General features: G+C 43.1%; 1 protein-coding gene across 2 annotated transcripts; it reads right to left on the reverse strand.

The window, feature by feature from the left end:
- Positions 1 to 1,512: 1,512 nt before the first annotated feature.
- fech (ferrochelatase) lies at positions 1,513 to 16,850 on the reverse strand. 2 transcript variants are annotated; one of them, XM_030436709.1, is made up of 11 exons: positions 16,710 to 16,850; positions 15,173 to 15,263; positions 12,402 to 12,521; positions 11,205 to 11,353; positions 10,594 to 10,728; positions 8,636 to 8,742; positions 8,173 to 8,271; positions 7,241 to 7,348; positions 4,931 to 5,095; positions 3,586 to 3,645; positions 1,513 to 2,369 (listed from the first exon to the last, which is right to left on the reverse strand). In XM_030436709.1, the coding sequence occupies exons 1-11, from the start codon at positions 16,747 to 16,749 to the stop codon at positions 2,232 to 2,234; spliced, it is 1,212 nt and encodes a 403-aa protein (XP_030292569.1). In that variant the 5' UTR covers positions 16,750 to 16,850; the 3' UTR covers positions 1,513 to 2,231. The 2 variants fall into 2 exon arrangements, with proteins under 2 accessions (XP_030292569.1, XP_030292570.1); XM_030436710.1 differs by lacking the exon at positions 16,710 to 16,850 and adding an exon at positions 16,482 to 16,594.
- Positions 16,851 to 18,772: the final 1,922 nt, after the last annotated feature.

The following is an 18,772-nucleotide window of genomic DNA, read 5'->3' on the forward strand; positions in this document are numbered from 1 at the left end:
CGGCTGACGGAGTTGATGACCGTCTGTCTGTCCGTCCGTGTCTCCCCCCCCCCACACGACAGACGGTGCGCCGCTACACTAAAAATTTCTGGGGAGAACCCTGATCTATATAGAGTAACAAAATGGAACAGAAGGCCTCCCCTATTCACTAAATAGGGAACAAAATCATACATCTAAAAGTGTGAGATCAGCATTAATAATGAAGTAGTATCTGCACATATTTAGCTCAGAGGTCGAAAATTACTCAGTGATTTATTAAATAAGACGATTTAAAGAAAAAGTCAGTACAGGGTTGTTAGCAGGGAAAAATAAAATATATAAGCCTGAAGCCTCCGAACGGGTGTTTCCAACAGCATCATTTACCTGACATCTGAGACGCCGAGTCAACTTCCAATACTGACTGGCGAGCAAGTCCACTTAGCATTAGCGCCTTAAGCTGTCTGCCCTTCTACAACATTGAACACTTGAGAGGACCCCCTTGCTGTCTTTTAATGGGCTCAGGTGTGGTGATGACATATGAACACTCAATCAGCCTTGTTTGTGTCGATTGGAACAACTACCTCACAGGCTGCACGTGTACAGAGGTGACAATTAAAATGTTCCCTTTTCAGGCTTTGATGTCATCGGCAGAGGGCAAGATGCTCAAAGCGCTTAATAATTCAGCAGGAAAAAAGCAAACAGAGTATAAAAAATAAACTTGTTAATGAACTTGTATCATAACATAATGTTTCGCTGAGCTTGTAAACCACGTCACAATACCCCAAAAATTATTTCACGGCACCCTGAGTGGTTTCAACCCCAGACTCTCTTTAACTTGGCTGGACTAGAGCTGCGATCTAGTTTGCTATAGAAGCCTCGCAATGCCTTTTTGTTACCTATGTATAGCATCAACATGAAACAGACGCAGCATTAATTCCTAGTTATAATTCTTAACTAATGAAGTCTTAGTTTTTATCTTGAATTTTGTCTCGACAGTCAAAGTTAATCTGTTGAATCCCTAAAGTAGCCTGAATTTCTGCTAAATCGCGCTCTCTCTCTCTCTCAGGGTACGGTCGCACGCCCAAAATGAGTGGATCGCGTGAGCAAAAGAGTGTGTTCGCCTCACGCGGAATTCAACTATGTTCACACCCTGAATTGCGCGTGTGGGACCGCACCATTAAGCTAACTCGAATTCATCCATCGCGTGTTTTGAGGAGCACCGGCATCCTCCAGTGACAGTGCGAGGATTGCGGCTGGATGGGACGGGGTTAATGGCTCCTGGCCCAACGGCGCGAAGCAACGGACGTGATGACGGGGAAGAGAAACAGCCAACAATAGTCGTCCCTAATGGGTGGTGTCATCACCCTCGGCTGACTGTGATTCATTTAGCACCAGCAAGAAGAGAAACAGGATCTCTGAAGGGAGTTTGCAGGGGCCAAGTGAATGGAATGTAAGCGGGGGAACTATAATTTAAAAAAAAAAAAAAAAAACACAAACAACAACAACAACAAAACTAGTGAGAGGCTTATTCTGTAGCAGATGTGATGTGAGCAGACGCTTCTGCAGAGTGTCAGTTCTTTCATCTGCCAAAACTAAACCAAATGGAATCTGTAAATCATTACAGGGGCGTTTGTTTTGCTGCGTGTTGTGCCGGTCAGACTGAAGAATATACAGATAAGGTAAGGTTTCTTTTAAATTTGATCAGCATCTTGTGTTGTATTAGGAGTATTTTTACACATTTGGAAATCATAAAAGTACTTTTTTTGGATCAGTCAACTCCAAAATTTGACTGATCCAGTTCAAACAGAAGAAATCTGGTTTGTCTTATTGTCTCCAAATCACATGAAAAGAACCAACGCACGTAAACAAAAAATTGCATCGTCCATTTATCAAATACCTGATATAAATTATTCCAATCATTATCCAAGTATGATTTCCAAAATGCAAAACTGTTTATCCACCTGTACATTTATTTTTCTTCTGTTTGAAGTGGCTTAACTCCTCCGCTCCGACACTCAGGTACAATAAAACAAGCGCCAAATTGTCTCCGCAGGAACCATTTGGCCAGATCCTCGTGATTTGTTCTCTGTGTAACTGACACTCTTGCTGGAGAGACAGTATGTGTTTATTGACTATAGTATGCATGTGTTTTTTTGAAGAAGGCCTTCAGTTTCTGCGTGGGTGGCACTGCTGCAGAAAGGGCGCCTACAGATGTGTGCTTGTGTGTGTGTGTTTGTGTGTTTGTGTGTTTTCTATGACAGTGTCTGGTTGGCGAAGAAGGCCTTGGTCTCTCCACAGGTGGGGTTGGTGCACAGCGGGCAGCGGAGGGTCAGCTGGCGGGAACAGGGCACGTTGGACTTTAGGTGGGAGTGGACCAGGTCCGCTAGAGTCTGGACAGGATGGAAAAACACACGCGATTATTATCGAGACAGAGATAAAAAGAGACTCTCCCTCCTTTAGCTCTGTGAACATTTGGTTGCGTCTCGGCTCGTCAGACAAAAGTTCCCTCCTTTTGACTTTCCCTTCGGTTAGAAACTCCGAAACACTCGTACAAATCGCCACACAAACATTGTTTTTGTTCACCAATTATTTCCTGCTGCTCGCTCATTTTCCACCGATGTAAAATCCAAATAACATCAAACACTTCCTGCATAGATGTAAATGAAAGGAGTAATTAGCGAGGAAGATCTAAATGAAGAGTGACATTAGTAAAAAAGGATTGTCACAATGTCAAGAGGATTTATTAAAAGAAATTAACAGCCAACAGCAGCAGCCGGTTTCTGCAGAAGAAATTCAGATGAATGTATTTTTCTTTATTCTCCAGCAGCTGCTGGTGCAGACAGCAGCAGACTGATGCAGCTCACTGAGAAACTAAAACTACGCCAAGGAAACCATCCTTCAGTAACTACCAACTAATCATCCTCTGGATATTGATTTATACACTCAAGCGCATACACACACACACACACACTTGGCGAGGGGTCTCTGAGCGCGGCGGGTTTGACCAGCCAGCCAGCCGGGCGGTTCAGTTCTACTGTAGTCAGCTCTAAAGGTTCCCATTGATCTGCCCCCTTCCTTTAATAAACCCTGCACGCGCAACACACTCACACACTCACACACTCACACACACACACACACACACACACACACAGTGTTACAGCTGTAGGAGTTGCCTGTTGTGAAAATGGTTGCAGAATTGAAGAAGGGAAGGTAGGAAGTGGGGTGGAAGGAAAGACAGGGACAAGGGAGAGAAAGACGAAGGATAGAATGAGCCAAGGAAGGAAGGAAGGAAGGAAGAAAGGAGTGGAGGAAGGAAGAAAGGAGGGAAGGAGTGAAGGAAGGAAGGAAGGAAAGAAAGAAGGAGTGGAGCAAGGAAGGAAGGAAGGAGTCCATTTTTTGAGCCTCTCGTGCCTGGAGCTCACTTACTTCACAGAACCTTCTCAGTCTCTTTCTCTTCTTCTTTCAATTCTTGATGTATTTTTTATCATTTACTTACATTGACTTTCAATCTAAATGTTCTCTCTTGGTCTTGGAGACATTTTAATGACGGGACAGTTCCATGTGGTGTTTGTAGACATGCGTCAGCTCAGTGTGTGTGAAACGTACCTTCATGAAAAGAGGGTTGCCGTTCAACGACTCTGCTCTCCTGATGTTCTCCACTCCACACTGAGGACGCAAAGGAAGAAAGACGGACAAATCTGTCACATGTCACACTACTGAACCCAACATGCAGACACACACAGTTCATGTGTACCAAATCAAACAGTACAGGTGAAGTTCAACATTCAACATGATGATGGCCGCTAAGTCTTGCAAAGGATCTTAAAAAGAGAAAGGCGTGACAGTTTTGGGTTATGGTCAGTGTTACGACCCCCTGACAAAAGATTTGGGAATGAATCATGTCATAGTTCTCAGAAGTAAAGAAGTACAGACAGCTGTGTGTGTGTGTGTGTGTGTGTGTGTGTGTGTGTGTGTGTGTGTCTTTGTGGCACCAGTCACATTGATTGGTGGTCACCTCACTGGTGCCTTTAAACAGAGGACATGTACGCACACGCGCCCACGCACACGCAGGCACACGCACGGTTGCTTCCTGAACTGGATATCAAGTCTCAAGTCTAACCGTCATAACTTTACAGATTCCACTTCAAGTAAACACGATGCAGGATCAGTTGATTTCTGACCAATGTTCTTCTTTCCAGGTTTCAGGTTCTCTGATACCTGATCTGACTGTCTGGTGTGCAGAGACTTGAATGTTGCTGCACACAGCGATACTTAATTAATGTCAATGTTTAGTCAACTTTATTTCCGTCCCAAGTACACATCCAACATGTGGTAAAGCATTTGAAAACAATTGTTTTTAAAACTCTTCTTGTTAGTGCATTAAACGGATAATTTGGGTTTTTTGAAGTGGGGTCATGTAAAGTACACTGCAGTGAACGGAGCCCAGATGCAACACTGCAGTACAAAGCTGAGCGTCTGGGCTGGAGCGGCTCCCTGCTTCTCCAAAGTGAGGCTGCGCTGATCAGCAATTACGGTAGGGAACAGACCGACTATAGATGTGTAGTTAATATGACCCCACTTAAAAAAAAAAAAACGAACTATCCCTTTAAGGGACACTCAAACGTTTGAGTCTCGAGTGTCGGCTGTTGCAGCAGCAACCTTTTTATTGCGAGAAACAACTAAAAATACTTTTAGGAATGAACGCTGTGCTTCCTGTGTTTCCAAATTATCTCTTAACAAAAATAGTGCTCTCAATAATTCCTATGTTTGTTTTTGGTGAACGCTTTAAGCAGCTAGTGTGTCTGTGCTGTCCTGAGAATTTAAAGTATCTCAAATTATCCGGAACATTCAGGTAATATTCAGCCTCCCCTCACCTTGAGACCTTCATGTGATACTTTGTGCATTAAACTGTGCAGACGGACGCTGACTCGTCAGCCTGGAGCTTCCTTACCTCCTCCCCCAGCACCTGTCCATACTCGATGTCCAGCTCGTGTAAAGTCTCTATGTGGTCCGAGGTGAAGGCGATGGGCACCAGCAAGAGGTTCTTCTTCCCTCGTTCACACAGACCTTTGATCACCTCGTCCGTCTGGGGGCCGAGCCACGCCATGGGTCCCACCTGAAAGACCAAACACAGGATGTGACTACAGTTTAACTTCAGCCAGGTGGGGAGGATCTACTGCTCAGATTTCCATGTCAGCTCTTTTGGATGTTCAAGGTCCCCAGAGGGTGGTCCCTTTTTTTAATGACTGTGTGATATTCCCTCTACCGCCACCTTCAGGACAAACCTTACAATTTAAGCTCCATTATTGGTAAGGCTTTAAAACAGCCAAAACGTTTGTTTGCCCGTTATGTCCTGTACTGTCATATTGTGCTGTTTGTGAACGCTGCAGATGTGTGGGTTATCCAGGTACTCGCAAAATCCACACTTTAATTTAACACGACTGCTCCATCACAGAGTTTCATAAGAAGGGTGTTATTTTGCAACAAACAAAATGTATTTCTTAAAAATGTATCGCAAGATGCTACAACGACACAAACATTCTTCACACAGTAATTCAGGTATTATTTCCACACTTGTTTAGTTTATTTTCTGCTGTACGGGGAGCAGGCAACACTTCTCAGTCCTCTTCTATTGTGTACAGATGAATGGCTGTGGATACAATTCATGTGAGGAGTGGGTTTTTTATAAGCTGTCAGCCACTTTGACCTGAGAACTAAAAGCTTGGTGGTTTTCCACCGCAGTATTAGACAGACAAGTAGCTCCATCTTGTGGCGACCAACGAAATTAAATATCCTATGATTCTGATGAATAGAGAACTGTACTGTAATGTTTGAAGTTGTAGTTATACAGCTATAAATATTGCAGATATTTCGTATAAAAAAATAGAAAACGTTGAAAAGACATATCAAGAAAATCCTTTTAACTCCTGCTGTAACAGAAGATCTTCTTTAAAAGAGCAGGTGTCAGGTCAAGTTGGAGATTATTCTGAGAGAGAAAAGTGTTTCTGTTTGAAGAATTACAAAAGTATACATTGCTGCCACACCAGGAAAGGAAAAATAGATCTGTATTCACATTATAACGTCAGAGCGTCTGTTCATATGAAAAGAGGTTTTCACCTAATAAAGATATTTCCATGTTGTCACGAAATACTACCTGATTCTTATAAAACTTATCATACTTAGACTTTCACATTGTAAAATTATAAAAGAATATCATTAGAAACAAGACATGTTTTGTTATAATAGAAAATATAAAGTTAACATATGAAATGTTTCACATCGTAACAAGATACACTTCTAACGTTTGAACCCAGAACTCATCCATGTGACTTTCTCTGGTGTGGAAGCCACAAAAAAAAAAAAAGTTTTATATAAAAACCCTTTATAAAACAGTGCAATTACACTTTACAGTGTAATTTTGTTGAATCTGAACTCGTAGGGATGAACCTACTGAGAATCATCACCTTATCACCTTCTGGAGTTTTACAGTTTCATTATTTAGCTGTCTGGTCAGCCACTTATACTCTCACCATGACAGCTGCGCCAGTAATAACCAGTAAGAACTGGTGCGCATTTCATTCAAGTTCATACAATGAAATTACACTGTAAATCGCAGGCTGTATTATAAAGTACGACCAAATAAGGTTAATGACACTTGCATGACGAACCAACTGCTGCTGGTTGTCATTGTCCCTGCTGTTCAGTTGCAGCAAACAACCACTAGATGATGCCACCGGTTTCTTTCTAACACTGACGCCTCGGTCTGTTGCGGTGTTGCAATTCAGGGTCCGAAAGAGAGTCCTTCCAGAGACCTTGTTAACTGCGTCAGCTGTTGTTAAATGTGACGGTGTAGCCTTTGGAGCATTTCCTGGTTTCGTCACAAGATGTTTTACCCTTACGTCACGATTTCTGCCACCCAAGCCCGCGAAAGTGATGATCTACGCCACGTGATGTCGCCATTTTCTCTCTTTCTTCTTTTTCGAGCACGCAAAGAATCTTGGGATATGTGAGGCCACAAAGTATAGTAGCGGTGCATCCTCCAAAAAGAGGGAAAAGAATGCTGCATTTGCGGGCAGCATTTGGAGGAGCCTTCGAAATGGAACAGCCTTCGCGCAGCGTTGTTATGTAATTGGCCTTCAAATGCGGCCTCCAAACGATGCAGACCCTGAATTGAGACACAGCATATTTCTTGTACTTGCGTGGGTCTGTGTGTGTGTGTGTGTGTGTGTGTGTGTGTGTGTGTGTGTGTGTGTGTGCTCACCCTTGACTGCCACACCAGTCTGTAAGGATTACAGTGCCCCAGTCTCTCCATGACTCTCTGGACTGTGGCTCCCACTTCCTGAGGATATGGGTCGCCTCTGTTTACAACCTGCACACAGTAAACAGCAGGAGCGCCATCTTATTATTTATATCGGTAAAAGTTCAGTTACGGAAGTAATAAAAGTAGCGGTGCTAATACCAGTGGTAGTGGTAGTATTAGTAGCAGCAGCAGCAGTAGTGCCATCATAAGCAGGAATACTTGTCCATTTGCGGTGTAAATGTGGCATAAACAGCATGAGTAGCAATAGCATCAGCAGTAATATGGTAACCTGGGACAGGGTATTGAAATGATCTATGATACCGACTAACATGCTACAAAAAAATGGACTTATTCAGAACCACATCTTAATAATCAAATAAGGAAACACAGTAAGAGGCCAATATTATAAGCACTCCTGCAACATAACTTTGGAGAAAAATGTCCCTAAATTTAGCCAATTACAGGCCCCACAAATTGGAATGGATTTTGATTGGCTGTCAGCGTTTCTATCGTGCATCAAAACACTCGAACGATATTGTTCCCCACTACAGCTGTGTGTTAAAGCTGTGGCGGAGAGTTTGAAAGATTTTTTTAAAAACAATACATATATAAATGTATTGTTATAGCCATTGTTGTTGATGTGGGCGGCCTCGTCAACTTTTATCTTAGCCACACTGAGCCAAGAAAAAATAACAAAATGCAAACTGACAGGAAATAGCTGAACGCAGGTGAACTGTAACCTGCCTCTGAATTAGTCACACAGGTTTAAATTAAAGTGAATGGGAGGCCGGGGGAGCGTTTACAGGGACGGGTGCTGGTGTAGCTGCACCCATCATGAGAATGTGTACAGCTGGGACGGAGCCGGCGCCGCAGGCAGGACTGTCGGTACTTACAGCCATCGGGAGTGAATGTGCTGAGAACAAGATGACGACGTCGTCTCTCTTATCTTCTGGAAATTTCTGCAGCTCGTTACTTATGTGGTCTGCAAAACACTGCGCGCACACACACACACACACACACACACACACACACAAACATGTACACGAGCACACCAACAAACACACAAAACTGATCAATTCATTTATTTTATGCATTTTATTAAAATTTTCTGTTACAAAATGTAGGGATCTATAACAGTCACACTTGTTAGTTGCCATGGTCACCAACCATAGCTACTTTCAGCTCATTAGTTACTATGACGACTGCTTTCCCCTAGTCGGTTTATTTTCCACAACTTGGTGTCTCTGACAGAAGGAGGTGCCTGATGGGCTCTCTGGCAAACTGTGAGTGTGAGTGAGTGTGTGTGTGTGTGTGTGTGTGTGTGTGTGTGTGTGTGTGTGTGTGTGTGTCTCTAACCTCCACCAGCAGGGGGTGTGTGGGCCAGCGGTCAATGACACTCCAGCTCATTTTTGGCCTTTCGCCTCTGTTGCTGTAGTAACGGTAGATGGCGTTCAGACTGCTGCCTGTTAAGACAACCAAGGACATATCAATACTATAAATATTAATCAAAATAAAAACACAACAGCCAGTGTTCTCTGTTGATCACTGAGTCGCTCCACTGGAGGGAACAAGGTCAAGTGCCTTGCTCAAAGGCAGGACTGCTCAGGCTATAATTAATTCCCAGAGACAAGCTGCACTGTCTGGGTCAGTCTCTCCTTTCAGGAGATCCACAAAAACAGACTTAACAATCAAAATGAGAAGTGAAGTGGATATATTTCATCTGCTTTTAGGACTTTTAATCAAAGTGTATTTTTTTGTTAACAATTTTTTATTCGTTTTTCATGTCAACATATAGCAAAAAATGTAAATCAGTATAATAAAAAGCAGAAAATAAAAATAAAAAATAAAAAATAAAAAAAACATACATCAAAGTGTATTTAAAGGAAACTCCAAACAAAAACCTCTTTGTCATGATCCCACATTAACACGGCACCTTGTAAGAAATATGAAGCACTACATTTGGCTGCGGTTGCTGTGGTGTGTGCACTCTGGCTAACAACACATTTTCCAACAACTTCAATTTGGTTTCTGTACTGATTTAGCCTCCGAGCTACCTGTGCATTTAGACCTTGGGAACTACATTTGGGAACTGCATTTCCCATGTATACTTGATTGTGTGCTTGTGTACACTGTTTGATGTCACTGACGGGTCTGAGGTCGCCTTTCGTCAAACACTGAGGTTGTTCACATTTCGGTTTTCACATCCGTACTAACTGATCCGATCACAAGTGGACAGCTTCCGGCTCGTTAATTCACACCTGGATTAAAAGCGTCTCGATTTACTCTTGAGTGAGCTCTTGTGATCGGGTCTCATTTCCCCACTATGTATGCACATATACACATACACCACTGGAGCTAACAGATACAAGCTTTATACTAAGAAAGAAATATCTTGCCCAATGAACAAGTAGGCCCAAATAGTTAAGAATGTGTTGTAGACAGCATTTCACAAAGATGATCAATGATTCAGACACTCGTCTATCCAGCAGGATGCAGTCTCATTGACTCTGCTGATATTTACTGACAGCAGAGGGGAACAGGGTGGATACCGCTCAGGGTGTGGTGACACTAACGGCCGCAAACCTCTTCTTTATCTTAACATTTTTCCTTTTATCTCCTCTGCAATTCATTTAACGCGCAATCTTTGGACAATTTGGTACTTGCTTCTGAACGGCTTCAGTGCACAGACTGAGCATTATTAACACTTTAAAGAGATTACACTGCCGTCCCGTGTTCGATCCATGAAATTTACGAGCAAAACAACCACGTGATCTGTTGGTAGATACGGTCACAGTCTTACAACGGTGTTGTGACATGCTTTTTATCGCGATAGCACAAAAATTTCCTATACATCCCAAGTCACTATGTATATTCATAACTGTAGATTATGTAGAATTCAGCTGAAAAGAAAATTGGTTTTTGGGGTTCAGTTACTCTTCAGGCACTTATACGGCAAAGAACATTCTGTACATATTTTTTTTTTATATATATCTTGGGTATTTATTTATTGACAGGTCCAGTGTGTAGGATTTAGTGGTATCTAACAGTGAGGTTTCACATTGCAACCAAGTGTGAAAGGGATCGTACGGTGGCTGCAACAAACGTGACAAACCTCTCTACGGCTACTGCTTGGTTTGGTTTGTCTGTTCTGGGCTGCTGTAGAAACATGACGGCTCAAAATTGCAGAATCTGTGGGAGAGGACCTGCCTCCCTCGGTAGATATAATATTGGATCACATATCAGACAGTAGGTTCCTCTTAATCCTACACACTGGACCTTTAATGTCCCGTTTCTGTGCCGTGTGTGACTGTGACCTGTGGTGGAGCAGCTGTACTGAGGATACTGTGTGAAGGCCACGGCTCTCTCCACTCCGTCTTTCTCCATCTCTTCGATGGCGTTCTCCGTCAGCGGCTGAACATACCGGAAACCGATGTAGAACTTGTGCGGAGCTGAAAACAAGAGAGACGGAGAGAGTTAGTAACTCGCAGCCGCGTGAAACAAACTCAGTCGCCGACAGTTTGACCGTTCGAGTACAAACGGCTTTGAAAAAAACACAAATCTGTCTCTTACAAGTTAGCTGAAATATCTGAATTATCGGATTAACTCGGTCCGGATTGTAGAAGGAAGCTATTATGGAGATCATTGTCAAAGGTGTGACTCAAGTGTTCAATTGGAAACGACGAGATGTGGTCAGTTTTCAGACAGCTGCTCGTTATCAGTGAGGTGAGTGCAGGCTTGTGAAGAGACACTCCTTCACTGTGTCACTATCTACACTTTACACACACACATACACACACACACACACTGCTGCTCCTGACTCCACCCGTAGGAAACACAGCAGCACTGTTGACATGTCGACATGTCTTGTACCAGGCATGTCAAAAGCCCACAGGACACTCAAACTCTCCATCCGAGCCAACCTCACCTGTCTCAGGACTCATCTCGTCCAGCAGCTTCACCATGCCCTCTCCCTGCAAAGAGGTCCAGTGCTTGATGGGCGAGCCCCCGCCAATCTTGCTGTACTGCTCCTGGATCTTCGGCGTGCGGCGCTTGGCAATGAACGGGCCGAGCTTACTGCGGAGCCGAGGAGAGAATGAAGAGTGAGACTAACTGGTAGATTGTACTATAGTAGATCAATATACTCATGAAACACCCAAAGCAAATGAAAAATGGATATGCAACTGTGTCTCCGTTAAACTGATCTTATTTTGAGAGAGCCACGTCATTTAAAAAAAAAGCTTCAATCCAAATGTTCAGTTGATCCGTTTGTAAGTCACAGTCACACTGAAGCCAGAACCTGTGATGCTGGGTCACATTTGAATGAGTCACCTGTCTTTTTGGCTTGGGAACAACTGTTTTACAAGGATCTTCCTTGTTTATTTCAAATGTTAATGAAAAAAAAGAAGAAAAAGAAGAAGAAGAAGAAGAAGAAGACCGAAGAGCTTTTTCCTTCTCTGCAGCAACAAGAAACCCTTTGTTGGTTCATCATCAGTTATGAAACAGACACAGCAGAGAACTCTGACCCAACAACCTTCCCCAGTCCCCATTTGCTGTGTGTGTGTGTTTGTGTGTATGCGTGTGTGTGTGTATGTGTGTGCTTTACAGGAGAATATGTGTCACTATTAACGTGTTGCATCAAAAATAATGTTTTGGCCAAAAAGACAAATGTTTGCTTTGCTCATACCGTGCGTACGTGTCTGTGTGTGTCTGTGTGTGTCTATGTGTCTGTGTGTGTCTGTGTGTGTCTATGTGTGTGTGTGTGTGTGTGTGTGTGTGTGTGTGTGTATACCCTATGACTTTGGAGGCCATCGCCTGTGCTTTCCAGAACACATTTACAATGTTATTTTTAGCTCAAGTCGCGGGCCAGCATTTGTATCCCTGAACAAACAGAGACTGAACGTCATGCTTGTTTACTGGCATATTGCTGATAACTGTCATATCTTTTGTAATGAAACAGACAAAATCTAGCATGTGTTGATGTCAGTTCCTCAGTCGGTTGATCAATAGTAAGACATAAACTATGCTGCTTCAGTAATGGCCAAGTATCTTAGTGAGCAACAATTTATAAAAAGTCGCTGTGTGTGTATGTGTGTGCGTGTGTGTGTGTGTCCACGGTGCATACTTCTGCACAGGGAGTTTCATCAGGTCTGTGTCCATGAAGAGCCGCAGCAGGAAGTCGTGGACATCTTCCAGTTTCTCGGGTCCTCCCATGTTCAGCATCAGGATGCCCGTCTTAGGTTTCCTGCAGGCACAAGAGATTCCCACTCAGTGATCCAACGTTCCCTTCACTCCCCACAAACATGTGTTGAGGTTATTGATTACTGATGGTCAATTAACGGGCCTCTCTACGATGACATCTCACAGCACACTGACTTAGATATATTTGTTTTTTATCTGCGAATGTCTTAGTCTTAGAGCACAGGTTCATTGTGCATCACTGATTGTTGATGACTTGACCTGATGTGTTTAGGGAATGCAGGATACAGATACACTGCAGGCTACGATGTAGCGAGCAAAGGTGGATGATTTCATATTCCACGGCTCTGATAAGATCGTGGTTTAAAAATTGAATTATTTTAATTTTTGCCTCCTCTCAGAACCCCGGTGGAACATGCACTGCAAGTTGCATTCATGTTCGTCTTTCTCAGGATGTTTTACAGACATCCATACAGACAAGAAAAGCTCGGCTCTCCAGTCTACACTGTGTGGCTCTACACAGGTGCAGCGCTTGGACGCCATCAGCGAGAACAACTTGCTGCTCTGCTTCTTCTTCTGCTTCTTTTCTACTTAGTGGCTTTAGAGATGCATATCGCCCCCCACTGTATCAGAGTATGTAGGTGCTGAGGTTGTTCAGTCAGTGTAAAATCATTCAGTTATCGGAATAATGCAAAGTTTCACATTATCTGGACAATAATTTATTGGCCCAAAACATATTATGCATCCCTAACACAAAAAACAGCTCATGAAATAATGACATTTCTACAAAGATGTAGTCAATTGATAATAAATACCAGTTTCAAGGACATCGTGTGAGTGTTTTAAAGTTTAGTTAGCTTATCCTACTAGCGATCCTTTCTTCAACCAAGGAAGATAAAGATAGCAGAGTGATGAGAGACGCTGCCAGCAGTCATTCAGTTTAAAGACTGTTTCAGGCAGGTTTGCGAACAGCTGATGACAAAAACATTCCTCATATATAAAAAGGCACTGAAGTGAAAACAATTCTAATGAGGCTACGCAGAACTCAGAGCTGAGCGCTTGTGATGTCACACGAGCTCCTGCAGGTGATCTCAGTTTGTCCGGTCAGCTCGTCATGAACGCAACCTTGCAGAGCTATTTGGTCCGTGCGTGATCACAAGCCACCGTCAGCTTCTGAAGCCAGCAGCTAATATTAGCCTGTCAGTCAGCTAATATCAAGGGTGCTGCAGTGGTTTTAACTGTACACTACATCAACACTGCACTCATAACCACTGTAAAGCTGACAAATGCACAGCTGTGGCTTCCATTTCTTTACACACGTTTGAACTGGAATGCCCTTTGAAGAATCTGCTGTCTCATTCATAAGTATTGTTTGGCTGTCGTCTTCAGAGGACTTTCATAGAGCCAATCAGCTGACAGTGCGGAGATGAGAAGGATCACGTGTGAACGGACATCCCCAGGAAGCAGAGGTCGTCTACAGTCAGCTGGCAAGGATCTACTGGTTCATTTCCATTAAAAAAACTAAAGGTTAAATCAGGACAGGCTGGCATCTGTCCAACAGCTGCTCCGCTGAGTGAGCTCCATTCAGTTCCTTCAGACGACTTTACGCAAACCCAACAAATCTAAAGACCTGAAAGATTTCTCAGTTGATTTCTAACAGCTTAATCATCCATGATAACGTTGACAATTGGCTAATTGATTGTCGTTCATCAAGTTAAAATATTAGCTTCTCAAATCTGAGGATTTTGCTGCTTCCTTATGTTTCAGGGGTAAATCGTTTGAGAACTTGGGACTGGGGTCTTGAAACTCATGAAACTCATGATGCATCATTCATTAGAAGATCTAGATAAATTCAATGGCTCCACGTCTGTTGGTTTAAATATCAAACTGTAAGGGTTAATAATATGATTATAAGTAGAGGGGGGGGGGGAAACTAAATATTTTATTCAACCAGCAGTCTGCTAACTATGGACGTGCAAATGTCCCTGGGCTGTGTGAGAAGCAATCAGATGTCAGCTGTCTGATTTCAAAGGTAGAGACACTGCAGAAAGACTGATGACAAATTAATTTCTTTCCTCTCTTTAGCTGTCCAAGACATAACAAGAAAAGAGCAGAATCTAATGAGAACGACCTTGAAGCCAGAAGGCATCACACAGCAAGACTCAGTCACACACACATCTTGTAATCACTGCACCTGGTCGGAGGTCAGTTGTGTAGCTTGTGCACACTCGTGTCAACATGACAACAGTCTCGGACAAAAGATTTCATACTGCGTGGAGTCGTGTAGCGTGCATGGGGCTCGACTGCTCGGCTGCTGACTTGATCTCTCGCTCTTCAACTGAAAAATCCAACTTGTTTCCTCTTTCACTTTTAAAACTCGCAGCTCGACTTCTTTCATCTGGAATTCCTCCACAGACATTTTTGCTGAGTTTCATCCCGTACTTTAAATGAGATGCTGACTTGGCTTGAGGAACCACTGTTAAAGATTAAGTTTATTCATTTCATTACACTCATATCTGCTGCTACGTTATCTATTGATCCTGCTGCCATTTCATACTGTTTAAGGGCCCGGGGACACCTGCAGACTAAGAGAGGATGTCACGTTCGGCCGGTGTCCTGAAACGGTGTGTGTCAGGGGTCTGATGGTTGAGGGTGTGTGTGTGTGTGTGTGTGTGTGTGTGTGTGTGCGTGAGTCACCTGTTCTCCTGTGTTTCTGGAGTGGCCGTCTGGGCTAAAGCAGCAGCAGTGGAGCGTCTCCTTACACTCAGACTCACACTGCTCCTGGCGACTAAAGCAGAGGAAGAAACCAGGTTATCCATGCATCCGTCAACCACAACACATAACTTTATCCAGGTAAGTAAGCATTTATTATTCATTATCAACCACCTTAAGTTCATACATTTTTCCGCCACCCAATATTTCAGCAGAACCACACAGCTATAGTAAATATCACTCATTTGTCATCTAGTGTGATCACCCTGCACCATTGAATCCCCGGGGCCCCCTGCTGCATGTCAAAGTGTCCTTGAGCAAGACAGTGAACCCCAAATTGCTCCTGATTTGCTTGGTCATCATTGTGTGTGTGTGTGTGTGTGTGTGTGTGTGACAAGTGTTGTCAAGCGCTTTGAGCAGTCAGTAGGCTGGAAAAGTGCTAAAGAAATGCAAGTCCATTTACCACAACGATATTCCAGGTATAATGCCACTTTAGTCCGGCACATTTGGCTTTGAAAATAACAATATTTGGCCTCTTCACAGGAGTTCATGAAGATGTTATGTAATATAATGTGTCCCTGGCTACATAATGACCTCTCTCATGAGGTCACCTAAGTGACCCTACACGCACTTTGACAATGAGCATTACTGCGACCATAAACACCAAAGACACATGCACCAAACTTCACAGTACATACAGAGGCAAATATCTCCTGATTTACGTAAATGAACAATCTCGTAGATCAGACACAGCCACTCCATACTGTCAGCGTTACTTTCATAACCCGGCTGCGGTACCACGAGCCGCCACCAGGAGGCCTGCTGTGATTATGCAAGTTCACAATAGTGGAGTTGTGTAACTGCGTCTTAATATGAAGTTCTTCCTACTGGCCGCGGAAACATGGACCGTTAAAGACAAGTTAATTACGGGTCCTTTGCCTGTTACTAAATGCAGCCCAAGTACGAGATAAGTCCATTATATAACATTCACATTAAACGGTAACCTACAGTAATGTTGGGCTGCATCAAGACAGCTGGTCTTAGCAACGGGCTACTTACGGAAACACCGCCATTGGTGTGTAAAATAAAAGCCCACTAACAGTGACCTATCGTCAAATATCAGGATAAAGTGTGAGCCAAATAGCAAAAATTAACAAGCTTCAGTACACAGAAATACACGTTGTTAATACAATACTCAAAAACACATTTTAGTTTGTGTTAAAGTTACTGCGAGGGCCACATTGTGAAAGTACTGAGAGGAAGTAATACTTCCGTATCCCTGCTAGCTTAATACCCGTTTACGAAATGATGATGCCAATGTCACGGCGTGGTGTGGAGTTTACTGCACGATGACCCACACGAAGCCGCTCCGTCACCCGAGACTGCCGTTAAACTGCAGCACAGATGCAGAGCGGCACGTTGTACTGTTTAACACTGAAGTCTGAACTAAACCGCGAAACTTAAAGCTTCCCCTGTGCGGCTTCCATCAGGCTAATTTAGCTGCACGCACAGTCACACTCACATTGGATCAAGCGACCGGCGCTGCCCAGGACTGCCATCATGGTAACTTTGTCTGCCCGCTGCCGATACAAGTCTCTGTCTGCCCTCAGGTGAACGTCGGATACTCGTGTTCCGGGCGGCTGTCTCCACGAGTGTTTCCCCTCACTGAATGACTCTCTGCCCAGTCCGATGTGTCAGCCAGATTCCTTCATCTGCCACCGGCTGGCAGTACAAACACTGTCAAGTGTGTCAAGTACGACGTCAACACTTCCGGTTTACAAGTTCAAAATAAAACCATTGGCGATGACCATAGGGGTGATGCAACATTTGTAATCCCACGGATTCATGACTTTTTATGCGGTGCAACATGACATGTTTTCGGTGTAACTAGGGTTTAATTATTTTACTGTTAAAAAATTTAAACATCCATACAAGAGAAGACACGGAAAAATCAAGATTACACATTTACAGAAATAAAACATGGCAGCCGTTTTCCTTTCAATTGTGAATCTATTGTGGACAGTATGACATATGCGCTAAAAACCATTCATTAAGCAACAATAACAAGTAGTTAAACTGAAATATCTCCAGGCCATGGATTCCTAGACCAGTGGTTGTAGTAATGCACTTTTAGATCTGTTTAAATAGATCAAATTATTACTAAAATGTATTCACAGGTACAGTTTTACTTTAATGTATTGATTTTGGGGAATGTTTTTTTGCCGTGTGTTTTTATCCATTTCATTGGCTGTGGATAATCGCATGCGTTTATTGTGGAGAAACCCGAACCAGATTTCCGGCCTCAAGTGTGAGTACTTGATGAAAAGCTGTTATCTCAGTATGACGTCCAATCTACGTTTGCCGAAATTACAGGGTAGCCACGCCCCAGCTCGGGCCGGTCACGCCCACACCACAGAGAGAGCGAGAGAGAGAGAGAGGGAGAGAGTGTGTGTGTGTGTGTGTGTGTGTGTGTGTGTGTGTGTGTGTGTGTGTGTGTGTGTGTGTTCAGATATTGTTTATCAGTCGTAGCAGTCACTGTGTAATCCTGTTGTGTGGTTCAGAAAGAAAGACGAGATGCGAAGATGGATGTGTGGAGGGAGGGGCACAGATACACTGTTGTGATTACAGTGCTCGCAAGATTATGAGAATGAAATGTTTGACATCTTTGTGCTTTTGTTCTTAAACTGAATACTGAACACTTAAAATAATACATTTAGTCCTGTTTCACACTTCCTTCCTCGTGGGCTACATTATATGGCCAAAAGTGTATGGGCCTCTGTCGCCTGTCCACAGGGACAGCCTGTAGACTATATCCACATACTTTAGGCCATGCAGTGTGTACTACCTTCTACCCTCAAATCTGCAATAAGGTAATTATTTCAGTAGCTGAATACATTAAAGGAGGATGGGTAATCAGATTAGATTAGATAAGAATTCAAAGTACAAAGAAACATGGTTTCAGACTAACTTTAAGTGACACTATGTGCAACTCTCTGCGTTATGAGAATGAGATTTGTGAACATGAAGTCACACACACTTAAAAGACTGTCTGCTCAATAAAGATAAACTAGGACTATATAAAATGTTAACAAGTGGACCATTTAAAGGTATCATTTGTAAGAAAGCTCAAAACTACATATTTAACAATTCACTGCCTCGTAGTGCATATCTTTTGCCTTAACTACTAACTGCCATTAACAAGCAGCTCAGTTAGCCATGGAGCTAAGTAGCCATATTAGCTGAAGGGAACTGGCATAACACCAGGCTAGGACGGAGGCGATTTACAGGACTATGACTCCAGGGATGAGAAGACAAAACAGGCAGGGACAGGGGGAGGTATGCATCAGCCAGCAGCAGAAAGGGTTTGGCATCAACAGCAAGCTAAACCAGTATGTAGAGCTGGAATATTTCACCCCACAAGGTAAATTTAGAATTTTGACCAAGCTAAGAAAGGAAATGAAAGACAGTTTTGGTAAGCTTTATTTCCTTTTCTGGAGTTTGAATGTGGAGTTTGAATGAAGTGTGTTTCATGATGAGGTAAAACTTGTCATAGTTTGGTAGAAGACAAAAACTTGTTATCAAACA

The sequence above is a fragment of the Sparus aurata genome, chromosome 12 (genome assembly GCF_900880675.1).
Source record: "Sparus aurata chromosome 12, fSpaAur1.1, whole genome shotgun sequence".
In the NCBI taxonomy this organism is placed as follows: Eukaryota; Metazoa; Chordata; class Actinopteri; order Spariformes; family Sparidae; genus Sparus; species Sparus aurata.

What these genes read in the sequence shown, in the direction of transcription:
- fech (XM_030436709.1), bottom strand. Translation starts at nt 16,749, where the DNA reads ATGATGGCAGTCCTGGGCAGCGCCGGTCGCTTGATCCAAT. An exon ending in GTACAGCTGCTCCACCACAG is followed by an intron (nt 8,743 to 10,593) that starts GTCACAGTCACA and finishes TTGTCTTAACAG; the next exon opens with GCAGCAGTCTGAACGCCATC. An exon ending in GACAGGTGCTGGGGGAGGAG is followed by an intron (nt 3,646 to 4,930) that starts GTAAGGAAGCTC and finishes TTGCGTCCTCAG; the next exon opens with TGTGGAGTGGAGAACATCAG.